Genomic DNA, 25,608 nt, shown 5'->3' on the forward strand with positions numbered 1-25,608 from the left:
TCATCGTTTGCGTATGAAGATGTAGGAGCATAAGCTTGAACTACAGTAAGTGTGTAAGATTTTGTAAGTCTAAACTTTAATGCAGCTACCCTGTCGGAGTAACCCTTGAACTCTATTATGTTGGATTTCCATTTTTTGGCAACTAAAAATCCAACCCCGTTTCTGCCGCTATTCGTTCCATAATGATAAAAAATGAAATCGTCTCTATCTGTGGTTTCCTCACCAGGTCTTCTCACTTCCGAAAGCCCTATTATATCCCACTTGATGTATTTTAAAGCGTTTTCCAGTTCCAAAAGACGTTCATCCTTTAATAATGTGCGTACATTGTATGTAAGTATATTAAAATTATCAAAGTCCATATTTCGTGCCATGTTAGTTTGACGGTGGGGAGATCGTAACGCCCGGAGATTCTTAGCACCCCTGGCCCCCAGAGTTGCTCGGTTACCGTCGTCACCAAGTCTCTGGGTTCCACCGGGCCCTCGGGGCCGTGACGGGGAATTCGACATTTCATAGGGGGGTTTGGACCGTAAGCCCACCACGCTGGTCCAGTGCGGGTTGGTGGGTCGCCAGAGCCTCGTTCGTTATTCAGCAGGGTGTACCACGAGCAGGTGAGGTTGACTTGGGTCCCGAGAGATGTTGTTTGGGTCCCCTTTCCACCCCTTGTAAATTATTACTTTTATATTATTTCGATGCTCAATGGATAAAAAAATAACTTTAACGTTGACCACTATCAGAAAACTGGCACTAAAACCTCGTTTGTATCGTTAACTGTAGTTCGAAATACCTAGTGCAAGACCGATTTTGACGCAAAATGGGCTTTCCTGTAAAATTACTAAAACGAAAATTTCAGTGTTATATGCTTTTCAGGTACGGAGTTATTGTCTTAAACGTCGATTTATAACAAATTTCAGTTTAAAATTGTATTATTTCATCAAAAATCCACCAGAAAACCAAACCAAAAAAAATTGTTCAATTCCGGAACCAGTTCCGGAATTCCGGAATTGAAGTCCAATCTCGAAAGCCAGTTCCGGAATTGAAAACCGTCCGATATTGCAAGCCCTACTTGCAACTTTCTCATCCGTTTGTGTAGTAGCAAGAAAGCCAGTTGGGGTGGTGAAATACAATTTATTCAGGATGCTTCAGAACATTAAAGATTTAAAAAAATAACCTAGAGGGCAAATTCCTAATGAAGTAGTTTCTAAGATTTGGCACTATAATTAATTAATTAATTACTTAATATGTTTAAGAAGGAGCTTACCACAGGTACACAGAACTGCAGTAGAACGTTTACATTTGGGCTTACATATTCTGATTTTAATATTAACTTTAATGGATAATTGGGTAATATCAAATTTTCGTTTCTTTAACCATATAAACAATACTTTGCAAGCAATACTTTGGAACCAATAGAAACCCTCAAAGACTAACGTAATATAAAAAAATATTAACATCAGAATACGCCTGTAGCCTTCTGCTTATGTAGTGTAGATGCGAGTTTTGGGTTACAGATATTTTTTGTATAAAGTATCTTATCCTATCTTAAATGTAAAATGTTTGTAGGAAATGTTTTATTTTGGTATGTAGTTTTATAATATAGCTATACAAATGTGTGCGTGCGTGCATGCGTGCGTGCGTGCGTGCGTGCGTGCGTGCGTGCGTGCGTGCGTGCGTGCGTGCGTGCGTGCGTGCGTGCGTGCGTGCGTGCGTGCGTGCGTGCGTGCGTGCGTGCGTGCGTGCGTGCGTGCGTGCGTGCGTGCGTGCGTGCGTGCGTGCGTGCGTGCGTGCGTGCGTGCGTGCGTGCGTGCGTGTGTGTGTGTGTGTGTGTGTGTGTGTGTGTGTGTTTTTCTGTTATAACAAAACAACGAACGAGTCGGAACCTGTATACCTATAACATTTAGCAAGCTGACCATATCTAGAATTTAAACGTAGATAAATAGGTAATAAGACATACTTAAATAATACCTAAACTATAAGATTTAATCAAATCTTAATATTATGGTAGGCATACATGTAATAGATCACAGTCTACTAATCTAATAGCTTTCTCCGAAGCGGGGTAGCGTGAAATTGTTTATTTACCTGAAACACATACAATCAATAGGATTACGCTCACCATTTCTTAGACAAACGCACACAGCAACTACAACATCTAGTTGGTTTCTCCATGACAGCTGTTGGAAAACAAAATTAAATACGTTTCGTTACAATGATTTAACAAGGGACTATTTTATTATTTTTAATGAATATCTGTATTAATTATTTATGACATGATAATTATGGCAAAACAAATGAATGTAGGTAATACTGTATTATCAACTATATGAAAGAGCCAGGTTAAAGATGCAACGCATAATAAGTAACCACAAAATTAAAATTTTGACCGATTGTCATGAAACATGGCTACGAACACTCCCGATTAACTCGGCTTTCAAACAAAAAAAAACTAAATCTAAATCGGTTCATCCGTTCGGGAGCTACGATGCCACAGACAGACACACACACAAACAGACAGACAGACCCCGTCTTTTTGCGTTGGGGGTTAATAAGCTATTAATCTGTAGCATTGATTACAATGTAAAATAGTATGTATCTTTACTTACAAGGCTAAATTTATAATAAGAGTTTTATTTTTATTTGTACAGTAATTTCCTAGAACCGGTAAGCAAGTTTTACGTGATTTCTGCTACGAGTACCTACAAACCTTACAAACCTTATAATTTAACCCTTATTTGCAGTACCCGCGTTTATAAAAATAAAAACCGGCCAAGTGCGAGTCGGACTCGCCCACCGAGGGTTCCGTACCTACAAAACTTTTACGTTACTCACATAATTCTAAAGACTGGGCTAGGCTAGAAGTATAGGTTCTCTAATGAGCATAATTGTGTTTAGCGCCACCTCTCGACGAATTCGCGAACTAATTAGCACAGCTTGCGTGAGGTCTTTTATAATGTTAACCAAATTCAACATTTTTATTTTATTTTAAAGTAGGTGTTTTATGTAAAATTTCGTAGCTATAAATTTCAACACCCTTATTCATAAACGTACACTAAAGTATCCAGCCGATAAAGTTCGTTTGTCCCTTTCTATCACACCAATACGTCGGAAAGGGACAAACGAAATTTATCGGCTTGATAACTTTAGTGTACGTTTATGAATAACGGGGTAAGTAAGTATGGTAAACATCAGAAAGGGTGAGTAAAACAATCTGAAAGGTTCTAAGTTTTACTTAAAGGTTTTTTTAATCTAATCCAAATTTGGTTATGGTAGCTGAAAAAGTATACAGAATAGTATAACGCAAGTTTCTAGCGGGAAATTACTAAATAAATATTATTTAGTAAATACATTATCTATTGTTGTATTTAGGATTTACCGAACCAACGTCGGTGTAAGTCCAAAGAGAACAATATTTATTAACATTTCGCTATTACCAATTGGCAGCTGGGATTTTTCAAGAGATTTTGGCGAACTTCGGTCTTTTACAGTAACATAATAAACTTACCCAAAAAATTAATAGTTGATAACTGATGCAACTAGCTACAGTAAAATTATTTTTTATCATGATTAACGGATTATCGATTAACTTTAACTTCCGTTAAATTTGTTGAAATGTATCGCTTTAACGATTAACGAAGTTAACTTTTAAAGTAACGGATTAGCGATTATCGAAGTTAACTATTTGATTAACGGTGCCCAGCTATGAGTATAATTAATACACTTAATTGTAAAAATGTAATGTATACGGATTAATGAATTTAATATAGATAAGTAATTATTGATATATGGCAAAACGAAGGAAATTGTTTACACCTCCGCAAATAAGTATCTAATGATAATTTTTAATTTACCATGTTACTTCACGTACTAAATAAGTACCTAGTTATTTTAAAAACCCTAAAAATGTCTATTGAGTTTCTGCCACAGACCACCATGTGGTTTCTGCATATATTGCAGAGACATTGCAGAGAGCGCACGCGGACACCGGCGCGGCGCCAGTGGACACGTCTGTGTGCGTGAGCTGGTATGCATACAACTACAACTGCTGTAGGCACCGCCCCCCTCAGTAGATCGATGCGATAACATCGATTTAAACTTCCCTAGCCTCGTGGCGCCCACCATACAAAATTTTTGCTAGGGAATTTTGATTCTTATTGTACTTGAGATTGAATTCAATTTCAGTTATGCGAAAAATTTTAGAAACAAAAGAAATTATATTTTATTTGTTTACATGAGAGTTAAAATTCCATTGAAACCATTATGTACTTTAGAAAGTACATTCGGCGCCACGAGGCTAGAGTAGATACACTATCACCTACAGTCCGATCGCTTAGTTGCAAATGTGTGCGTCTAGTTGACAAACGAAAACTTCGCAATGTAGTAAAAACTACTTTCATTTTTTTACAAAAACAACGTTATTTCTTAGTAATTAAAGTTCAATTTCAAATGCAAGCAATTGGCGTGCACACTTACGCCGTGTCTTGCGTGGGCGACGGTCGCGCGACCGTCGCCGTCACGTCTCATCGCATCGTCTACTTCCATATCGATAAAGTTTGATTTCGTATGCGTCGCATCGCCGTCGCGCGACCGTCGCCCACGCAAGCCATTGGCTTATCAGTCGCGGTCGTCAGACGCGTCCCATAATTTGTTTCATACTTTATACACAAGTTTTCCTTTCAATAGCAATAGCTAACGTAACGCTTGGCTTGAGTAATAAAAACTGTATAGTTAAATTAATAAAATATGTATAAGTAGGATATTGAAATCTTCTTTCTTCGTTGAGCCATCACAGCTAACTTTAACTTACAAACGGTCTTAAGCACCTGCACTTCTGAAGGCGCTTAAGTCATTTATGCTAATAAAAAAAAACCACAACGTTCTATGAACATTGGTCAAGTGCGAGTCGGTTTTCGACTTTTCCATACAAAGAACTCATGAGCGCCTGAACGACTATAATGGCAAAGTTAACGTTTCGCACTTTCAAGACTTTACGTATATATCTCGGAAACGATAAGAGATAGAGCAAAATGGACTTCAGATTTGGGCTTTCGGTGGCACAATTTCTATGTTTTCGTCAACAGACACCTTTTTTTGGACCGATTTGAATAAAATTTTGCTCAGTCAATTTATAAACGGTCTTAAGCGCCTCCTTTTTAGTAGGAACTTAAGTCATTTTGTACAAATGAAAAAAAAATTGAACAAGTTCTAAAAAGAAAAAGACAGAAATGAATTTCTTTATACCTGTCACACTCGCTTACACAATTTTAAGACGTTTAGTAACTACTTGCAGCGGCAGTGAGTGAAATTCGTAATCTGAGTTTTTTCTCTTAAGTCCGACTTACGCTTGACTGTAGATTTCTAATAGGTTTTCCTGTAATCTACAGGGAGAGGGCTATCTCGTGTATTTTTTTGAAAATTTTACGCTAAGTAGTTTCGGAGATAAGGGGGGGGAATGGTAATTTTTTGCTTATTTTCTTAAATTACTTCTAAATTACCAAAACAAAAAATATAAAAAAAATATATTTCAGATGCTGATAAAATGCTCTTTCATTTGATATGTAACACAATATAGTTTTAATAACTTTGATTTTTAATTTTCAATTTTACCCCCCAAAAGTGACCCCTGTGATTAAATTTCATTTAATTAAATTACATGTCCGTCTTTGGGCCACAGGTTTACATATGTGTGCCAAATTTCAAGTAAATCGGTGCAGTAGTTTCGGAGAAATCGGCTGTGACAGAGGGACAGACAGACACGCGAGTGATCCTATAAGGGTTCCGTTTTTCCTCTTTGAGGTACGGAACCCTAAAAATATAAAATGCGTTTATTTTCAGACAACATTGGTCCATAGCTTTGTTAGTAGGTAATGTTGAACTTAAAAACTAAAAATAACTAAAACTAAATGTGTTAGAATTATAAACTAGACCGGATTATCGAGCCACACGCACCACCAGGGCGTGCAGCTCGTTAAACCTGCCGAACACGGCGCTGTCTGGCCTGCCGGCCACGACCTGCAGGAGCCTGTTGGGGCTTCCCCTGACCCGTCTGATGAGCGACGTGACTTTATTGCGCATAAGTGCATAAAAGTCATCAGTGTGCGCGTCGGCAAACATACCGGAGGTGCTGCAGTATCGAGGAAGACCCACCATTGCCCGGAACAGATTATTGTACAATATTCAATATTATACGCTTTTTGAGTATGATTGGTCCACAGACTGTTGGTGTAGAAAGTTTGGCAATATGCCTTAAAGAGCGTGACCTTGACCTCAAGGGTACAACCTGCAAATCTGCGAACCAGCATGTTTCCTCTTACAGTCAATGCCCTTCTTTCCCTTTCTATGTCACTATCATCTTTTAACTCCTCATTGAGAATGTGCCCAAGGTTTGCGAGACCCTTTGCAATGGAGTGCCATTGAGATTTAGTGGTGGAACAGTTGCTGGAGGTTTATTTTTGCCTTTAAATACCAGCTCACTCTTTTTGGAATTATACTTTAATCCATGCTTCTCAGCATACGTCTCACAAATAGTTATTAATTTACGCAAACTGCCAATCGTGTCTCCCAGCAGCACCATATCGTCTGCGTAGCTTATATTGTTAAAGCAAACTCCATCCACATGACATCCAACATAGGTGCTGCTGAGTTCCTCGATCAGCTGAATCACGTAAATGTTAAAAAGCCTTGGAGATGTCAAACCTCCCTGCCTCAACCCACATTCAAGTCCATACTGGTCAGACAGCGAGTTGGCCCATTTAATATTATTTGTCTGATGTTGATACCAGTAGGAAAGGCCTATGAGCTCGGCAGGGACACCCGCTTCCTCTAGCTTCTACTACAGGATATCATACGACACTAAGTCGAAAGCCTTCGACAGATCCAGGAAACAAGCGTACACTGGGGTTTTACGGTCTAGGTAGTACTTAACTGTGTTCTTAAGAGCCAGTATAGCACTCTCAGTAGACAGACCCTCACGGAAGCCAAACTGTGCGTCGAGAAGCTTAGTGTGTTTACTGAGATGCTGGTCCAGCACACTATCAAACACCTTCGATATTACGGTAGCCAGTGAAATAGGCCTATAATTACACTTGTCCGCTATGTCCCCTGTCCTGTCCTTCACTATCGGCACAACCAGCGTCCACATCAAGTCCTGTGGGAGGTAAGAATGGCCTGAACAATAAAGTGAGCACTCGCGGCAGGTGCGGGCCCGCATGCTGCAGGTGCTCAATACTGAGCCCGTCGTGGCCAGGCGATTTCCCTTTCTTCATGTTTTTAATTGCGTCTTTGATTTCTTTGCAACTGAAGACAAGATGTTCGCCCCGCCACGCGTGCTGAACCCGTACCTCCGCTGCTGCGACTCTAGAGGCGAGGTCTCCCTAAAGTGATCCTTAAAGACATTCGCAATTTCGGATGGTTCTGTAACTCAATTAATACTAATAGGTACGCTATTTTTTTTATTCAATTTCTTAGTACCTTACCAAAATCTAGAAAACTGTTTTCGAGAATGTTGGAATGCTAATTTATATAGGGGAAGGTGAGGTAATACGATCCCTGGAGGTCAAACGATCCCCCGCCCTAAATCAGAGACAACTAGTGCCATCTATCCAAATGCGCTTTAAACATGTTCCCCGCGCCTGAACCAGTCACCTCTCCAAGTGTCATGGCGGTGCGAGAGCTCGGCGTGATTAAATTAAAAAATAATCAAAAAGTGTGGCTCTGATCTAAGATAAGCCTGTTTTTGAACTTTCATTACTTTATTCATGTTCGTATTTATTGAAATGTTGTGTTATTTGCGGGTATCGGTTAGCTAATATTTAAGCCATGTTCGATCACCGCACGCGTTATTTGAAGGTTATAATTTGATCGATATCTAGAAATTTGGTGTTTGGGGCAAAACGATGCCTTTCTATGTGTTTAAAATGATCCCTGGAATCATTTTACCCCATTAGTATTTGTTGTTTTTACAGATCATGCCGCGAATTTATATACGCAAAAGTAATCGCCAAAATTGGCTTGAAGAACAAAATGCAGAAGGCATTAGATGCCGTCAGAGATGGCATGCCTTACAAAACTGCAAGTAGAGTTTAAGGTCCCGGTGATGGCTTTAAAAAAAAGAGCCAAAGGTAAAAATAAAATAGCTGTAGGCTCCGCTAAAAAGCAAGGTCGCAAACAAACTGTGTTTAACTTAGAACAAGAACAGGAACTGGTTGATGACATTAAGGACATGGAGTCTAGAATGTACGGACTGACCACACAGGATGTTTTAAGCTTAGCTCACCAACTGGCAGAAATATTTAATTGACCTCATCCATTTTCTGAAGAAAAAGGAAAAGTTGGACTTGAATGGCTTCGTTGATTTAGTTTAGACGTAGACATCCGGACATTACGATGCGTGCCCCAGAATCGATGTCTTCTGCTCGGGCGCGAGCCTTTAATAAGGCCTGTGGTGTGGTGGACAATTTTTTTTCGACTTTCGCAAATGTGCAAGCAAAACATTATTTTCCACCCCATCGGATATTTAATGTTGACGAGACGAGTATATGCACTGTCCCAACAAAAAACTCGGGAGTGTTTGCACAAACGGGCTGTAATAAAATGCCGGGCCGTAATAAATAAAGGGCCGGGTATAAAATGATCCCTGGGATTATTTTACCCCTACCCCAGGGATCATTTTATACAAGGGTGTGTATAAAATGATCCTTTACTAATCTTTATCAAAAACCTCTAATACTATAAAAATACACACATATAATAAAAAACAAGTGTGCAGTTACAACGTCAAGTAAGTTTACTACCTGCAACAACAGAAATCTTGCGGATTTTGTCTTCAGCTTTAGCCACAGTTAAGTTTTTCCCTTAAGGGAATCATTATACCTCACCTTCCCCTAACTCAAATTGTTCCTTATGTTATAGAGATGGAAAAATAAATAGTAGATAGGGCTTCTGTATTTGCTCTATTTGAATATAGCAACCAAAAAGCAAACCGGCTTTATCAATGTTCTGACGGTTTTGCTTTGATCGCACTTTGATCCCGTGCATATATAAATATACAACTATAGGACATATTGATTTGTTCAATGTTTTCAAAAATATTTGTAACTCTAAAATTCTCATGTTACGATAACAATAAACTATATTTATTGAATATTGATATAAGGGTTCCCATTACCGAGTTGTTGATCTCCGTACTGGTGTACAATAATTAGAATAAACAATAGTTATACATATTTGTTTTACAAAGGGACAAAGTTGCTGTTTAACCGTTCGTGCTAATATTGGTTCCCGCGCAAACGGCGCAAACGAGGGTTACAAGAATCGGAAGACGGCGAAAATGGCCAGGAAGTCATGATTATCAATTCAGAACAGTATTTTCTAACATTTATAAAAATCTAAGTAGAAAATATAAGTAGGTATGCACCTACACGACTTTATTGTAAAATTGTCTGCCAGTTGGTTTAAAAAGTACTTATGTGAACTCGACCGTACCTAGCCCGAGCGTTCTCGGTTCAATCCACAGGTTCAATCCAATCACACTACCCCACATCGATGTTGCAAGTCTACGTTTAATACGCTGGATAAATTGGTTATAAACCTAAGCGCCCGAACTACTAATATTATTGTGCAATGGCTTTACCACTTACATATCATGGGTAATATACATTACATACTTACCTACATAAGATTTATACCATGATAATTCTGCTGTGTAATTATTCTGTGTATTACATTTGGTAGGGATTCGTTTCTTGTACGGTAACGGACTTTAATTGTTGATCCACTTTTAGCTCATTTTATACTGGACATTTCATAGTTAAGCTATGAAGTGTCCAGTTTAAAATGAGTTAGAAGTGGATCAACAATTAAAGTCTGTGACTACATTGCTTCGTATTACAGCAACGGAACGAATAATGGTCATTGCTACAATATCATTAGGCAAGTTTAACTAAGTTAATAAAAAAGTTAGTGAACCTATTGTATTTATTTTCAGAAAGACCTTAATCTACTTAGGTGGTACACACATGGCCTAGCCAAGATTACAATCGTAAGAAAAAAAGGCCATCGTCGCGGCTTGGGAGTCAGTTCATAACAGTATAAAACAGTAATAATTCTTCTAACAAATTTTGCGCCGCGCGGTTTGTCCTTGAGTAGCGCTCTGCGCGAGCGAGGTGCAGAGAGTTCATGTGAAAACGGACGATCGCGGTCGCGCCAGTACGTGCCACGCCGCGTGGCGCTGCCAAGTTCGCGCGCGGCGCGTGTGAGAGAGTCAAAGTGAGTCTCCCGCGATCGGTACGCGGGAGATTCACTACTGGGTCGTCGTTATACTATGTCAGTTCTTAGCCAGCGTGGTGGCTTGCACGTCGCTGTCGGTGGGCGTGGCGAGGTGCACGTGAGCGCGCGGCGGCCAGGCGCCGGGCGGCGCGCGCTCCATGCGCCCCAGGCACGACGCCGCGCTCGCCGCGCCCGCGAACGTGCTCGACGTCGTCGCCGACCGCACTGATAGCATCTGGTGACACTCTTATTATGTTCAGTCGCCGTAACAACGTTTTGCAATATCGGACGTTGGGCCGACAGTAGGTAGGGGGAAGGCAGGCACCATTTTTGAAATTTGCCTTTCAAATATTTCCTACATCCGATATCAGATCGGATAATGTGAAAACGCACTAACTCTTCCACATACATTCTGAGGTGAATTAATGTAGTGACGTGTCTCTTTTTCAGTACACAGAATAGAAAATTCGTAGCTTCAGGATAGTACTCTTTATTGCACTGTGCTTCAGGTAACCGAAAAATGAACAAAGCTTGAAAAAAAAACTGAAATTGAAAGTACCGCAGGCTTTCAGGAATTACGAAACTATATTTTTGTTTTATTTGTAATACTGTACTGTATAATCCGAACGCTACGTGAGTAAAATTGATTTTTGAAGTTCTAACTAACGAGGCTAAGTCCTCGCCTTGGCTACTATGTGGCCATCAGTAAACCCATTTAAATATAATCACTATAATCAGACATCATAACTTTTCCAACGATTTCGGTGCGGCATGTTAGAAATAAATTAAGTTTTTTAACGTGTATTTTGTAGCAAGATGATCGGCAACGCTGCACCAATATTGCTGGAAAAGTTACGATGTGTGTTTATAATAAATACTTAAACAGTCACTGGTACAAGCATATATCAGAACTAACCTTGGACAACCCCTTCAGCAGTAAGGCACTTTCCTCTGAGTAGTCTTCATCCAGGCTGCGAGGCTCGTAGCCCTGGGCCATCTTGAGGAAACTGAGCATCGCGATCGTCAGGACGGTAGCGTACACGAAGAACTCGGTAGCCTTACAAATCACAAATTTCATATATAAATATACCATAAATCAAGGAAATGCGTGCCCGAACTCAGTCAAAACGTCTATTAGTTAGTTCGTCCCTACTCAAAGCTTTCGCGTGTCAATATTTGTAGGTAGCAACGAAACATTAAAAAATGCTTCGTTGCGAGTTACGTGATTTTAATTGCACCGACACACTGACTACTCAAGAGCCAGAAAAAAGGTACAGCGGGGCAAATCTCGACTGGGGGGCAATTGTAACTAGTCTATTTTTTCCATTATTACACTATGATGTTGAGTTCTACATGTATCCACTGAACACGACTACCATATATAACCGGTGGACACTCTATTTAATAATGCAAACATTGTAAAACATGGAAAAAATGGACCAGTTACATTTGCCCCCCAGTCGAGATTTGCCCCGCTGTACCTTACTTATATATTTCCTATCACCAAAAAGTTTAGTTACACTGTAAGTGCCAAGTTGGTGGGCAATATAGTAAATGTAGTTCTGCGCTGGAAATATTTAATCTGTCTGGAATGATCCAATGTTTACTCTTGAAAGTTGTAACCGTTTGATATAAGCAATGTGTCTATAGAACTCAACTAGTAATTTATTCCACTTGCTTGCAACCGACACACAGCTCTCCTTCTTGCCTATACCATGTGTACTAACTTACTTGTGTACTAACTAGACATAAGATTAACTTGCAATACCCTATCAGGGTGCCATGTGATACATAAAATATTATTTTACAGATATAGTGCGAAAAGAGTTACCTTCGTATTGTTACGGAAACGTACGAACGTGTCATGCTATTTCAGTCAGTCTCAGTACAAGATGTACTGACATTGACTGAACTAGCATGACAAATACGAACGTTTCCGAAGGAAACCCTTTTCGCACTACATCTGTATCATCTGTTTACCATAGTTTGCAATAAAGTATTCTATTCTATTCTATTCATGTTTGAACAAGTGATAGAGTGACGCTGATTGTCACAACTACACGTCATCTCATGGATATGTCCATCAACATTTATGCTTATGGCTGGCGCTGTAACTTATTTGACACTTTAAAATGTAACACCAAGAAGCCCACAAAATGAGGGCAGAGTAATCGTGCACGTAGCGTATAACAATGTTACTGTAGTTCATAATAAGAAATTTTGGACTACTAAAATGAATACAAGAAATTACTACATGGCGTGGCGCAGCCGGTAGGATCAAGTAAATTTAGTATAGGCAAAGACATATATAACTCCGTATAGACAGATAAAGTCTAAGAAAAAAACGTACCTCAGTACCATACTGTAAAAGGTACGGTGACCTAGATGGCATTACACCTTTGGGGTACGCTCAGCTAGATAGCGCTAATATTAATATTTGACATTTTAACACATATCAAGCTAAGAATATGGGCCAAATTGTCAAAACTTAGGTTCAAAAGTTTTAAGCCTGTGTCAAGAGATGGCAGTCTATGCACTGTGATTACACATTTTACTTCGACAGTGACTCTCTATAATACTCGATCCTCTTTGGTAATAGGTAATAATTATAATAATTTTAGCGAAGGATTGATGTGACATAGTAGTTGACCAATTACAATCTCTCCAAGTAGTGTAGTAGCCCCCGAGTGCTTTTTTGCATTTTTGCCCTTACAAAAAAAAACTAGAGTTGGAGTTAGAATAGAATTTAGTATATAACTCGAGTGCTACCTCGATAAGTAAGTTAGGATTGAGTACTTTAGTAACTATACTGCTTAGCTTAGCTATAGGCAGAAGTGAGCTGAGTGATAATGTAACGTAAATGTACTTACCCTGGATTCGAAGACTTTGGTTTGAGCAACCAGTATGACGATAAAATTGCCCACGGCCACCGACATGTACCAAGCCGCTATCGTTATCGTTTTCATGCTCTTCGGTGCCTGCATTTAGTCAAATTTAAAAAAATAAGTTTGTGACCATGAAATTATAAAATTGACAAGCATATTAGCATTAACTTTATTGTCTTAGAATAATTAGATTATACCCATCGATTTAGCGTGTACAGTTTATAAAGCAAACGCGATGAATTAATTAATATACATAAGTTATTGTTGCCACTGTTGGTGAACCCTAATAAAAAATAAAATAAAATAAAAATAATATCATTGTACAAATCTTTCACCTTCATCATCATCCTTGCGTTATCCCGGCATTTGCCACGGCTCATGGGAGCCTGGGGTCCGCTTTGACAACTAATCCCAAGATTTGGCATAGGCACTAGTTTTACGAAAGCGACTGCCATCTTACCTTCCAACCCGAAGGGTAACTAGAACCTTATTGGAATTAGTCCGGTTTCCTCACGATGTTTTCCTTCACCGAAAAGCGACTGGCAAATATCAAATGACACTTCGGACATAAGTTCCGAAAAACTCATTGGTACGAGCCGGGGTTCGAACCCACGACCTCCGGATTGAAAGTCGCACGCTCTTACCGCTAGGCCACCAGCGCTTAAACGACTCGACGAATATTTCACCTTATTAAACATTAAAATAGATACATCATAATTATGGATAAAGCCCCAAAACCTAAACAGTGGCGTAATTCCTTTTTATATCAACAGACCAGATATTAGAAAAATATATAACAAATTGTGGAGGTATAAAACTATAATTAATCTCAATTGTCGTAGATTCGTAATAAACGGTTCTGTTTTTTAAAGGGTTACTTTTCGTATTATTGATGTTGATTGAATACAAGTAATGGTTTTCAATTAAAATGATTCGTCTATTAACTTAAAATCAACGTTAGCTATAATAACGTCAGTTATTAGGCAATTATGGCATTAAGTCGATTGAAAAACTCATTCGTTCTGTTAAAGGAATTGATTTTTCCCCTCACTATACGTTGTACTTTTGGCTATTGAAAAAAGTGTAAACAAACCCGAGCTCTCAAATTTGAGAGTTGTTTATTAGGTAACGTTTGGTTCCTGATTTTTTTTCCATATTTAAAAATAATTGAGCTCACTACTATTTACCATTTCATTCCACTAACATGTAATTTCGTTTAATTTGTCGAAACATATAAGGTACAGCGGGATAATTCTCGACTGGGGGGCAAATGTATCTTGTACAATTTTCCATGTTTTACAATGTTTGCATTATTGTGTTCAGTGGATATATGTACAATTCAACATCATAGTGTAATAATGGAAAAAATGAATTAGTTACAATTGCCCCCCAGTCGAGATTTACCCCGCTGTACCTTTCACCTTTACAAATACAAATATATCTTAATTACATTTAATGAATATTATTCTTTTCTTCAGGGAATCATCTACCAAAAAGTACCCAATTTTGCAGAGGTTTAAAATTCATGGTTGCATTTTAATCTGGGTGTAACACTAGTAAAATATAAAGGTACTAACTAACCCTTAAGCGATTTTTAATTTTATCTGTTTGATGCTTGGTATCAATCATCATCATCATCTGTTCCGAGTTCGATATTTGTGTTTTCGAGCTTCCGATACTCCGAATGAGATGATTGTTATATTTATGTTTTTTTATACTAGATGGCAGTTTGGTTGATTCAGTAATATTTAATAGGTACCACACCGTATATTTAATACACACCGGCCCATTAGAAACTTGTACATCTACACTTATTTTGTTGTGTATTTGGTAAAATTAAGCGAAAGTATGTTTTGGAATGGAACGGACAATAATAGTGAGTTCAATTATTTTTAAATACGAAAAATTGTACAGAAACCAAACGTTACCTTATAAACAACCCCTTAAAAGGAAAGGGGTCTACTTAAGTTGCCAAAAAATTACATTTCATAATACCCGGGATTTTCCTGATAATATTTTCCTTTCACCTTACTTACCAATTTATGCGTTTATAATCATTAAAATTGGTTACGTAAGTACCAAGTAAGTAGCCACCTATCATTTTGTTCTTCAACCTGGCCTTGAAAGGTTCACTACCCCCCTGGTTTGTTTCTTTTTTGTCTTGGAAAAATTTGACGGGTAAAAATATTTTGTCATTAAAATTGATTTTATAATGCAAAATATTGTCATTAAGGAATCATTAGCCAAGAAAATCATCTCCCAAACTATTACCTAGGAAAACCCCTCTGACAATATTGGCTGGGTGCAAAGTATTGGGTTGGTAAGAAAGTAATGAGCGATCGATTGAATTCCACATAAAATTTTTGAGAGAGTTCTAGAATCTTCTATGGTCGAAAGTATATAAAGGGCGAGTCGCACAGTTTCTCGTCAGTCATTCACTAGCTGTCGCCGAGCTAATATAAGGAAGAAAATGGACAAATTAAAAGTGCATGTAAGGCTATATGAATTTCAGTCTGGCCATTCAGCCGCCGAAGCAGTGCGTAATATATGTCAGCGTGTTGCTCCTGAAGTTGTGTCTGAGGCTACGGCGAAACGATGGTTCCAGCGGTTTCGTAGTGGCGACTTTTCATTATCAGATCAACCTAAGTCTGGTCGACCGGTGAAGATTGATGTAGCCAAATTAAAAACCTTAATTGAAGGAGATCCGAAGCTAACGAGTCGTACTCTTGCTACCGAGTTAGGCTGCTCTCATGTCACCATAGAAACACATTTACACGAGTTGGGACTAAAACTGGGAAAAAACTACAAATACAGTGTTTGGATACCACACGAACTTGATAGAGATCAACTAAACCGCCGTGCCGATATCTGCATACAACTTCTGTCTTTTCGCCGCACATTCAACTGGTTGGACCATCTTATCACTGGAGATGAAAAATGGGTCTTATATATAAATCACACACGCAAACGTCAGTGGCTAGCTCCAAACGAAAAAGGAATAGAGGCACCAAAAACAGACCCTCACCCGAAAAAAGTTAGTTGTCCGTTTGGTGGGATATTCATGGTATTATTCACTGGGAACTCCTACCAAGTGGAATGACTGTTACCGCATCGGTATACTGTAATCAGCTTGAAAATTTAAACCAAAAAATCTGTCAGAATCGTCCACAGCATGCTAAAGTATTTTTCTTACACGACAATGCTCGCCCACACATTGCAAAAGTGACTCGGCTAAAGCTATTGGAGCTAGGTTGGAAAGTGATACCTCATCCACCGTACTCTCCAGACTTGGCACCTACGGATTACGCATTGTTCAGATCGCTAAGCAATGCCTTGAATGAAAAAAAGTTCGATGATCAAGCCCATCTACGACAGTACATAGCTGAGTTTTTTGAATCTAAACCTAAGAACTTCTTCGCCGATGCTATTCATTCTTTACCAGAACGATGGAGACAAGTAGTAGATAACGAAGGCGGTTATATTTTTGATAAATGATTAAAATAATAAATTAAATAAAAATTACAATATTGGTTATGATTCGCTCATTACTTTCTTAGTTTTCTTACCAACCCAATAGTTGGTGGGAGAACCACGAATACTCAGTATTTACTCAAAAATCGGTGCTTTGAGTAAATTACGGGTAAATACTCCGTATTTACTCACCCCTACCCATCTCTAATCGCAGCGCGCAAGAAAGGAACTGTCACTTTTTACAGCGAAATTTATGTATCCGTGCATTTAAAGTAAAAATAAATAAATATGCGTCCCGATACTTGTTGCGTAGTTAACTGTAAGAACACTGCCAACACTGGGAAAAACAGTGATCACAAATTTTATAAATTTGCACAAGCAAGTTGGAAACGAGACCAAAAAATTAAATGGATAATCGCTGTAAGTGGAAAAAATAAGTATTCTAACATACTTTAAAAATGACAAGAATTCTGCATTATTAACTACACTCCAGGCATAAATAGTCGTCTCCAATGTTTATGAAATGCGTTATTCGCTAAAATCGGTTTACTTCTTTTCTTTATTTACATATTTTCGTAAACTTAACCATGAGAAATTCCGTGTGTACTACTTGAAATTTATTGATTGTGACATTTGTGACATTGTAAACGGAAATTTAAAAAACCGGCCAAGAGCGTGTCGGGCCACGCTCAGTGTAGGATTCCGTAGTTTTCCGTATTTTTCTCAAAAACTACTGAACCTATCAAGTTCAAAACAATTTTCCTAGAAAGTCTTTATAAAGTTCTACTTTTGTGATTTTTTTCATATTCTTTAAACATATGGTTCAAAAGTTAGAGGGGGGGGACGCACTTTTTTTTCCTTTAGGAGCGATTATTTCCGAAAATATTAATCTTATCAAAAAACGATCTTAGTAAACCCTTATTCATTTTTAAATACCTTTCCAACAATATATCACACGTTGGAGTTGGAATGAAAAAAAATATCAGCCCCCACTTTACATGTAGGGGGGGTACCCTAATAAAACATTTTTACCATTTTTTATTTTTGCACTTTGTTGGCGTGATTGATATACATATTGGTACCAAATTTCAGCTTTCTAGTGCTAACGGTTACTGAGATTATCCGCGGACGGACGGACGGACGGACGGACAGACAGACAGACAGACAGACAGACATGGCGAAACTATAAGGGTTCCTAGTTGACTATAATACGGAACCCTAAAAAGGTGAATGTTATATATTACTATAAATTTATATGGTCTAATGAAATATTACGCTATTTCATTAGAATTATTTGTTTATTTATTACTTTCTCTTCGTATTGACAGAAAGCCATTTGGCGTTTCAAAGTCCGCCGTAGTTGTAACTGCCCGGTGACGCTGTCATCGTGCACCCAGCCAATAAACGGCAATTATAATTTTGTAGGTTTTTTTTGTTACCGGAAGAATAACATCCCATCTAGTTCGTATTAAATAGGTATTGCTCGACATGATAGTTTAATCAGTGCTCGGACAATGTCCCGTTCGGGCAATTGCAGTTCAGGTTTGCTCCCAGGCGGTATGACACAGATTGCGCCAAAGCGCAAGTTCGCAGATAAGATCATCATCATCCTCCTTGCGTTATCCCGTCATTTGCCTCTGCTCAGGGGAGCCTGGGATCCGCTTTGACAACTAATCCCAATATTTGACGTACGCACTAGATACCACAGATAAGATAATTACTTAAATTTTAACAATCCTACGAGTAAATAGTCAATAAGCTACAGCGCATCATTAAGTTTCAGTAAGTGAATACTAACTATGAAAACAAGTCTAAAATAAGGCCGTTTGAAAAGATAGTCCTTATGTAGTACTTGAAGATGTCAAACGCATGCTAGACCTGTTGACGCGACTGTGATACTGCCACAGAATATATAATAGTACAAGTACAGAAGGCCCACTGCTTTGATGTTCACGAAATGCCGCCTTTTTAAATGCCTACAAAATTCTAACAAAGAAACGAACCGCACGTGCGCAGCGTCGGAGGATAGGGTTGCCTATGGATTAAAACGCATTAATTCTCAGATAAATAGTTATACTATATATTCAAGTCTTGGTTAATTTCTAGGTATATATACAGTATTTATATATTTTTGTTGCAGCCTTCAGCATCACAAGCCTTATTGAACTTTTCCGTTAGACTTAATCAATAAGATCAGTGTAAGATTGTCCTATTTTATTCATGATGTCTATTTAACTAAGCATTATTAGCCATTCCACACGTGGACATCGTATATGAACCTTGAAAAAAACTCGCTACGTAATGTAACAATAGAAAGTGCGAACGTGCGTTCCGTAAGAACGCGCGCCACCCCTGATTAGGCCGCGAACTCGCGGCCGCCAGCATGTACTTGTAGCGCGGCGATAGAATTGCGGAGTGAGCCGCCCCTGATAATGCCTGCCGACTAACGCCATGCTAGGACCTGTCGTCAGATGGCATCTTAACAAGTAAGTCTACTAAGTATGAAAACAGTTCAAAAAATCCTTTTGAAAAGACGCTCCTCAGGAAATTTATCATCCGGAGACCTATTATGCTACCAATTTTATTACTTATCTACGTGGATAAAGCATCCGTCACTCTCACACTTCACTTTTGGCAGTGTGATAGTGACGGATGCTTTATCCACGTAGACTAGTAATAAAATTGGAAGCAAAATAGGTCTGCTGATGGCACTTTTAAGTAAGTTTTTAACTACTACCTACTATTTTGCAAAAATCTATGGATATAGACCTAAACTGATAGGACCTGCGTATTAAATATTACAGAAGATACAGATCAGTACATGCCTACAGTCGGAGAAAGAAAAAAACTGAGATTGTCATTCTCTGACATCTGATTAAAAAGGACGCTTATCACAGACCTGAGTGAAGGAGAACTCCAGCCCGGAGACGGCGAACAAGATCTCTGCGCAGGAGATGAGCAGGTACTGGGGCAGCAGCCAGGCGAGGTGCAGTTCGTTGGGCGGGTTGGGCGCGTGCAGCTGCACGCTGTCGAGGCGGCCGCGGCGCGCGCGCGCGCTCAGCACGTACACGCCGCCCGCGCGCAGCGTGCCGCAGCCCGCGCCCAGCGCTCCTCCCGCGTGCTCCGCGCGCCATCTGTACCTGCCCGGACAACCCGTAGCCGAATGGCATTTCTGCAATGCGAAACGCCGTAGAAATACTATCTATCTCTGAGCGATAGAGAGCGCATTGGCGTGACAGATCCAGACTACATTTCTGCGGAGTTTCGCATCGCAGAAATGCCATTCTGCTACGGGGCCTATTCAACTATATTCATTGATCGCATGCAGAGTATGCCAAGTAAAGGTTGGCAATATTAGGGACATTACACGAAAATTACATGATTTGAGATTGTTTTTTTTTTCCGAACTAAGGTACAGCGGGACGTTTTCGACTGGGACTACTGGGAGTCAATTGCAACTGAGCAAATTTTTTTCCATGTATATATTACACTATCAAGTCAAGTTTCAGATGTATCTGTTATGGACCAAGTGATAAATCGGGCATTATACATAATGCCCGGGCATTATGAATAATGCCCATTGTGAGTGGGCAGTTTGATAATAACTATTCAAATAATTAAATTGCCCGGGCATTATACATAATGCCCATCCTCTGTTGGGCAAAGTAATAATAACACATCGGAAAGCTGAATTTTGCCCGGGCATTATACATAATGCCCATCCTATGTTGGGCAAAATGATAATAACATATTGAATAGCTGAATTTTGCCCGGGCATTATACATAATGCCCGTCCTATGTTGGGCAAAGTGATAATAACATATTGTAAAGCTGAATTTTGCCCGGGAATTATACATAATGCTCATCCTCTGTTGGGAAAAGTGATAATACCACACCGGATAGCTGAATTTTGCCCGGGCATTATACATAATGCCCATCCTCTTTTGGGCAAAGTAATAATAACACACCAAATAACTGAATTTTGCCCAAGAATAGACATTTTATAGACATTTTTTTATTTTATTTACACAAAGACGACCGGTCTGGCGCAGTCGGTAGTGACCCTGCCTGCTGCGCCGCGGTCCCGGGTTCGAATCCCGGTAAGGCATTTATTTGTGTGATGAGCACAGATATTTGTTCCTGAGTCATGGATGTTTTCTATGTATATAAGTATTTATATATTATATATATCGTTGTCTGAGTACCCACAATACAAGCCTTCTTGAGCTTACCGTGGGCCTCAGTCAATCTGTGTAAGAATGTCCTATAATATTAATTTATTTATTTAAAGAAAATTACACAGTATGATGAGCATCCATACTAATATTATAAATGGGAAAGTGTCATAACGCCGGCGGCCTGCTGAACGGATCACCGGAAACTGGCTACCGCAGTCTCACCTCTCGACAACCTTTCAGCCACTCTTTAAGTGTTGCTCTGTTGTCGCACCGTATGTGCGCCCGTTTTGCAGGGCCCACTCAATGAGTTGGCAAGTCACCTCCTGTCTTTTACAATTGTGAGACTTATTGTCACGGCAGGTGTTCGATAGTCTCCTCCCATAGCCCTTTATCCAGTTCATCCAACTTACAAAACAATAACCCATGACTTTAGCTCCCATCGTAGCACAAAAGACAGTGTTGCACTGCAATAGTCTTTGCACCTGGCTCCCCCATATCATATAGTTAGTGCGCTCGGGGATGGTATCCGCCACGTGTGTCTCTACTCTTGCCTTTAGATTTAAATGTCTTAAAGGGCCTCTGAGCTGTTGGCTTCGGCCCCACGCATGCCTCGCAAAGGTCCGGGACCCCACGGTCCAGAGATATGCAAAAGACACACCGAATAGCTGAAGTTTGCCCGGGCATTGTACATAATGCCTATCCTCTGTTGGGCAAAGTGATAATAACATACCGAATATCTCAATTTTGCCCGGGCATTATTCATAATGCTTGTCCTCTGTCGGGCAGAGTAATAATAAAACATGTAGATTGGCGCAGGTTCAGCAGACTTTCGTGCTGATTTGTTCAAGAGACTGTACGCAGTTTCATATCAAACTACAAAGGACACAGCCGCGAGCCGCCTGCAGTGCCGTAGGACCTCTCGATGTCAAGGATGGCTAAGATAGGACTTATAATCGATGATTTAGAGTTAAACGACAAGTCCGACATAGGCCACAGAGCAGAGCTCGCCTCCAGCCTTAGTGAGACATAGATGATGTCGGGGAGGGCAAGAGGAGAGCCATAAGGTGGTAAGCGCTATCATAAAAGTGTACTTTCACGATTGGCAAAGCTGGTAAATAGAATTGTACCATTTGCAAATGGTGGTCATTCGCTTAGTCGGGTTCTGGTACTCTCGAAGCAGAAAAAGAGGGGTTGACTTATTACGGGCAGCTGCAGTATCATAATGCCCGGGCAATGTGATAAAAAATGGCGTTCAGGCAAACTTGTGAAACTTATTATCAAATTGCCCAACAATCACGTAGCAGTATCATAATGCCCGGGCAATGTGATAAAAAATGGCGTTCAGGCAAACTTGTTAAACTTAATATCAAATTGCCCAACAATCACGTAGCAGTATCATAATGCCCGGGCAATGTGACAAAAAATGGCGTTCAGGCAAACTTGTTAAAATGATTATCAAATTGCCCAAAAATCACGTAGCAGTATCATATTGCCCGGGCAATGTGATAAAAAATGGCGTTCCGGCAAACTTGTTAAACTTATTATTACATTGCCCAACAATTACGTAGCAGTATCATAATGCCCGGGCAATGTGATAAAAAATGGCGTTCAGGCAAACTTGTTAAACTTATTATCAATTTGCCCAATGGTCATGTAGCATTATCATAATGACCGGGCAATGTGATAAAAAATGGCGTCTAGACAATCAACAAGTGATGATTAATCACTTTGCCCAATATGGCTAGGCATTATTCATAATGCCCGGGCATTATACATAATGCCCTTATTAATCACTTGGTCCATAACATATCCACTGAACACGCTTGCTATATAACCTGAGGAACTCTATTTAATAATGCAAGACATTGTAAAACATGAAAAAAAAAATAGAAAAGTTATAATTGTTCCCCAGTCGAAATTGTCCGCTGTACTTTATTTAAAATAAATTCTACATTTTACTGAACTCGAGTTACCTAGGTAAATAATAAAATAAAGGCGTTCTTTCATTCAAAGGGGGTTAAAATTGTATATCGTGTACAAAGCTTGAAACTTCCTAGAACGTGGGTGTAATAAGTATTAGAATTGAAGTACTTAAGTAGACTAATATTATATCCGTGTTATTTAACTTATTTATCATCCCTTTTCATGTTACTTAGTGTAAAACAATTATGTATTGGAAAATTCCTCGTCCAGGAGGATGGGGAAAGTTTATAGAACTATGAACAGTTTGGACGAGCATTTTAGGTGCATCCGTGTAATAAAATTGACAAATTATTGTACATAAAAGTGCCTACTGCTGTTTTAAAAATAACACAATGTATTAAAATCGACTACTATATTTAACTACAAAATGTTTAATGTTCGAATGCTGGTTATAATTTAACTTAACCTTTATACGTAAACCAATATAAAATGTCACGTGCACGAAGTGGTGGGCGACAACTAATACCTATTTGAACAAGTTAACGCCTTCACAACCATTTATCACAGTAAATTATATTAAGCGCTAGAAACCGCAGGTAACGGCCATTGTGGTCACGTACTTGCCCAATGGAGCCACTAATTAAATATATTGAGCTAATGCATTCCATTAAAATGAGTGAGTAAATAAGAGATCCTGATATATTCAGTATTCATCACATTTTTAGGAAACTGATGAATAGTTAATGAATCACAAGAAAATAGAAATAATGATAATAATATTAATTTCACATGAATACCAATTAACCGATCGGTTTTTATTTTCAGAATTTCAGTGTTTAATGTTTATGCTATTATTTGCATGTAATAAGAATTTTTATAGGGCTTTGAAATAAATATTAGGAAAATTTCGTACCAATACAAATTATATGTAAACGATCCTCTTGGAATACTACCTCTCTCTCAACAACACTATAGGAATATCCAAAATGGCGTACCTACTATTTTAGATAACCCTAGTGTTTTTGTCCACAAGTATACGATAGTACTCTTTATTATAGTGTGGTGTTGCAGTATTGTCAGGAGATACCTGCCGGGAGCCAAGTGCATGTACGCCGACTCGGCGATGTTGTTGACGGGGGAGTCAGACACGTAGTAGATGTCCACCAGCCGCTTGTCGCTCGCGATCGATATACGATAGTATTCTTTATTATAGTGTGGTGTTGCAGTATTGTCAGGAGATACCTGCCGGGAGCCAAGTGCATGTACGCCGACTCGGCGATGTTGTTGACGGGGGAGTCAGACACGTAGTAGATGTCCACCAGCCGCTTGTCGCTCTCGATCGATATACGATAGTACTCTTTATTATAGTGTGGTGTTGCAGTATTGTCAGGAGATACCTGCCGGGAGCCGAGTGCATGTACGCCGACTCGGCGATGTTGTTGACGGGGGAGTCAGACACGTAGTAGATGTCCACCAGCCGCTTGTCGCTCTCGATCGATATACGATAGTACTCTTTATTATAGTGTGGTGTTGCAGTATTGTCAGGAGATACCTGCCGGGAGCCGAGTGCATGTACGCCGACTCGGCGATGTTGTTGACGGGGAAGTCGGACACGTAGTAGATGTCCACCAGCCGCTTGTCGCTCTCGATAGATATACGATAGTACTCTTTATTATAGTGTGGTGTCGCAGTATTGTCAGGAGATACCTGCCGGGAGCCAAGTGCATGTACGCCGACTCGGCGATGTTGTTGACGGGGGAGTCAGACACGTAGTAGATGTCCACCAGCCGCTTGTCGCTCGCGATCGATATACGATAGTACTCTTTATTATAGTGTGGTGTTGCAGTATTGTCAGGAGATACCTGCCGGGAGCCAAGTGCATGTACGCCGACTCGGCGATGTTGTTGACGGGGGAGTCAGACACGTAGTAGATGTTCACCAGCCGCTTGTCGCTCTCGATCGATATACGATAGTACTCTTTATTATAGTGTGGTGTTGCAGTATTGTCAGGAGATACCTGCCGGGAGCCAAGTGCATGTACGCCGACTCGGCGATGTTGTTGACGGGGAAGTCGGACACGTAGTAGATGTCCACCAGCCGCTTGTCGCTCTCGATAGATATACGATAGTACTCTTTATTATAGTGTGGTGTCGCAGTATTGTCAGGAGATACCTGCCGGGAGCCAAGTGCATGTACGCCGACTCGGCGATGTTGTTGACGGGGGAGTCAGACACGTAGTAGATGTCCACCAGCTGCTTGTCGCTCTCGATCGATAGCGTCACGTTCCTGTTCGGCTCCGTCTCGCCCACGTATACCACTCTGAAAATATATTATCTGTGAGTGCATAGAATAACAAAATAAATACATATTATAGGACATTATTACACAGATTGACAGTCCCACGGGAAGCTCAAAATGGCTTGTGTGGTCGGTACTTGGACAACGATATATATGTATGTATATAATATACAATTTATCACAAATTAAGCTCGGCCGAACATCATGTTCCCATACAAACGGAGTTTTACATTCATTTAAATTAAAAGACTTAGTAATTATATGTATACTTATACATTTAATTTATTGTAATAATTAAACTTTGCACATACAATTACTATATTTTATAGCTCCATTTTATAAATTAAAGTAGAATGAAATAATGGTAGATTTTTTGAGTGAAAAACTTAACACATTATGTGCACGTGCTACGGCGCTACGAGCGTAGCTGACAACATGGGAAAATGCGTGCGTGTCGAAAAGCGCCTACGAACAGAGATCCCGACCATACGTGACTAGCAATGAAAATGTTAAATTCACTTGTATTTTTTTTACTGTGAAATCTGAAACTACAGGAACTAATTAGAGCTACAGATATACTTTATATCAATACA

The 25,608-nt window shown here is 39.5% G+C and overlaps 1 protein-coding gene across 1 annotated transcript in view; it reads right to left on the reverse strand.

Moving 5' to 3' along the window:
* Positions 1-10,033: 10,033 nt before the first annotated feature.
* LOC125240471 overlaps positions 10,034-25,608 on the reverse strand; it is a 45,774-nt gene continuing 30,199 nt past the window's right edge. Inside the window, exons 23-27 of the mRNA XM_048148364.1 lie at positions 24,890-25,036; positions 19,516-19,756; positions 13,131-13,238; positions 11,177-11,317; positions 10,034-10,495 (exon numbers count right to left, since the gene is read on the reverse strand). Of these exons, the coding sequence (XP_048004321.1) occupies positions 10,319-10,495; positions 11,177-11,317; positions 13,131-13,238; positions 19,516-19,756; positions 24,890-25,036 (814 nt within the window). The 3' untranslated portion in view covers positions 10,034-10,318. The remainder of the gene's footprint in view (positions 10,496-11,176; positions 11,318-13,130; positions 13,239-19,515; positions 19,757-24,889; positions 25,037-25,608) is intronic.

Source organism: Leguminivora glycinivorella, chromosome Z (genome assembly GCF_023078275.1).
Source record: "Leguminivora glycinivorella isolate SPB_JAAS2020 chromosome Z, LegGlyc_1.1, whole genome shotgun sequence".
Taxonomy (NCBI): domain Eukaryota; kingdom Metazoa; phylum Arthropoda; class Insecta; order Lepidoptera; family Tortricidae; genus Leguminivora; species Leguminivora glycinivorella.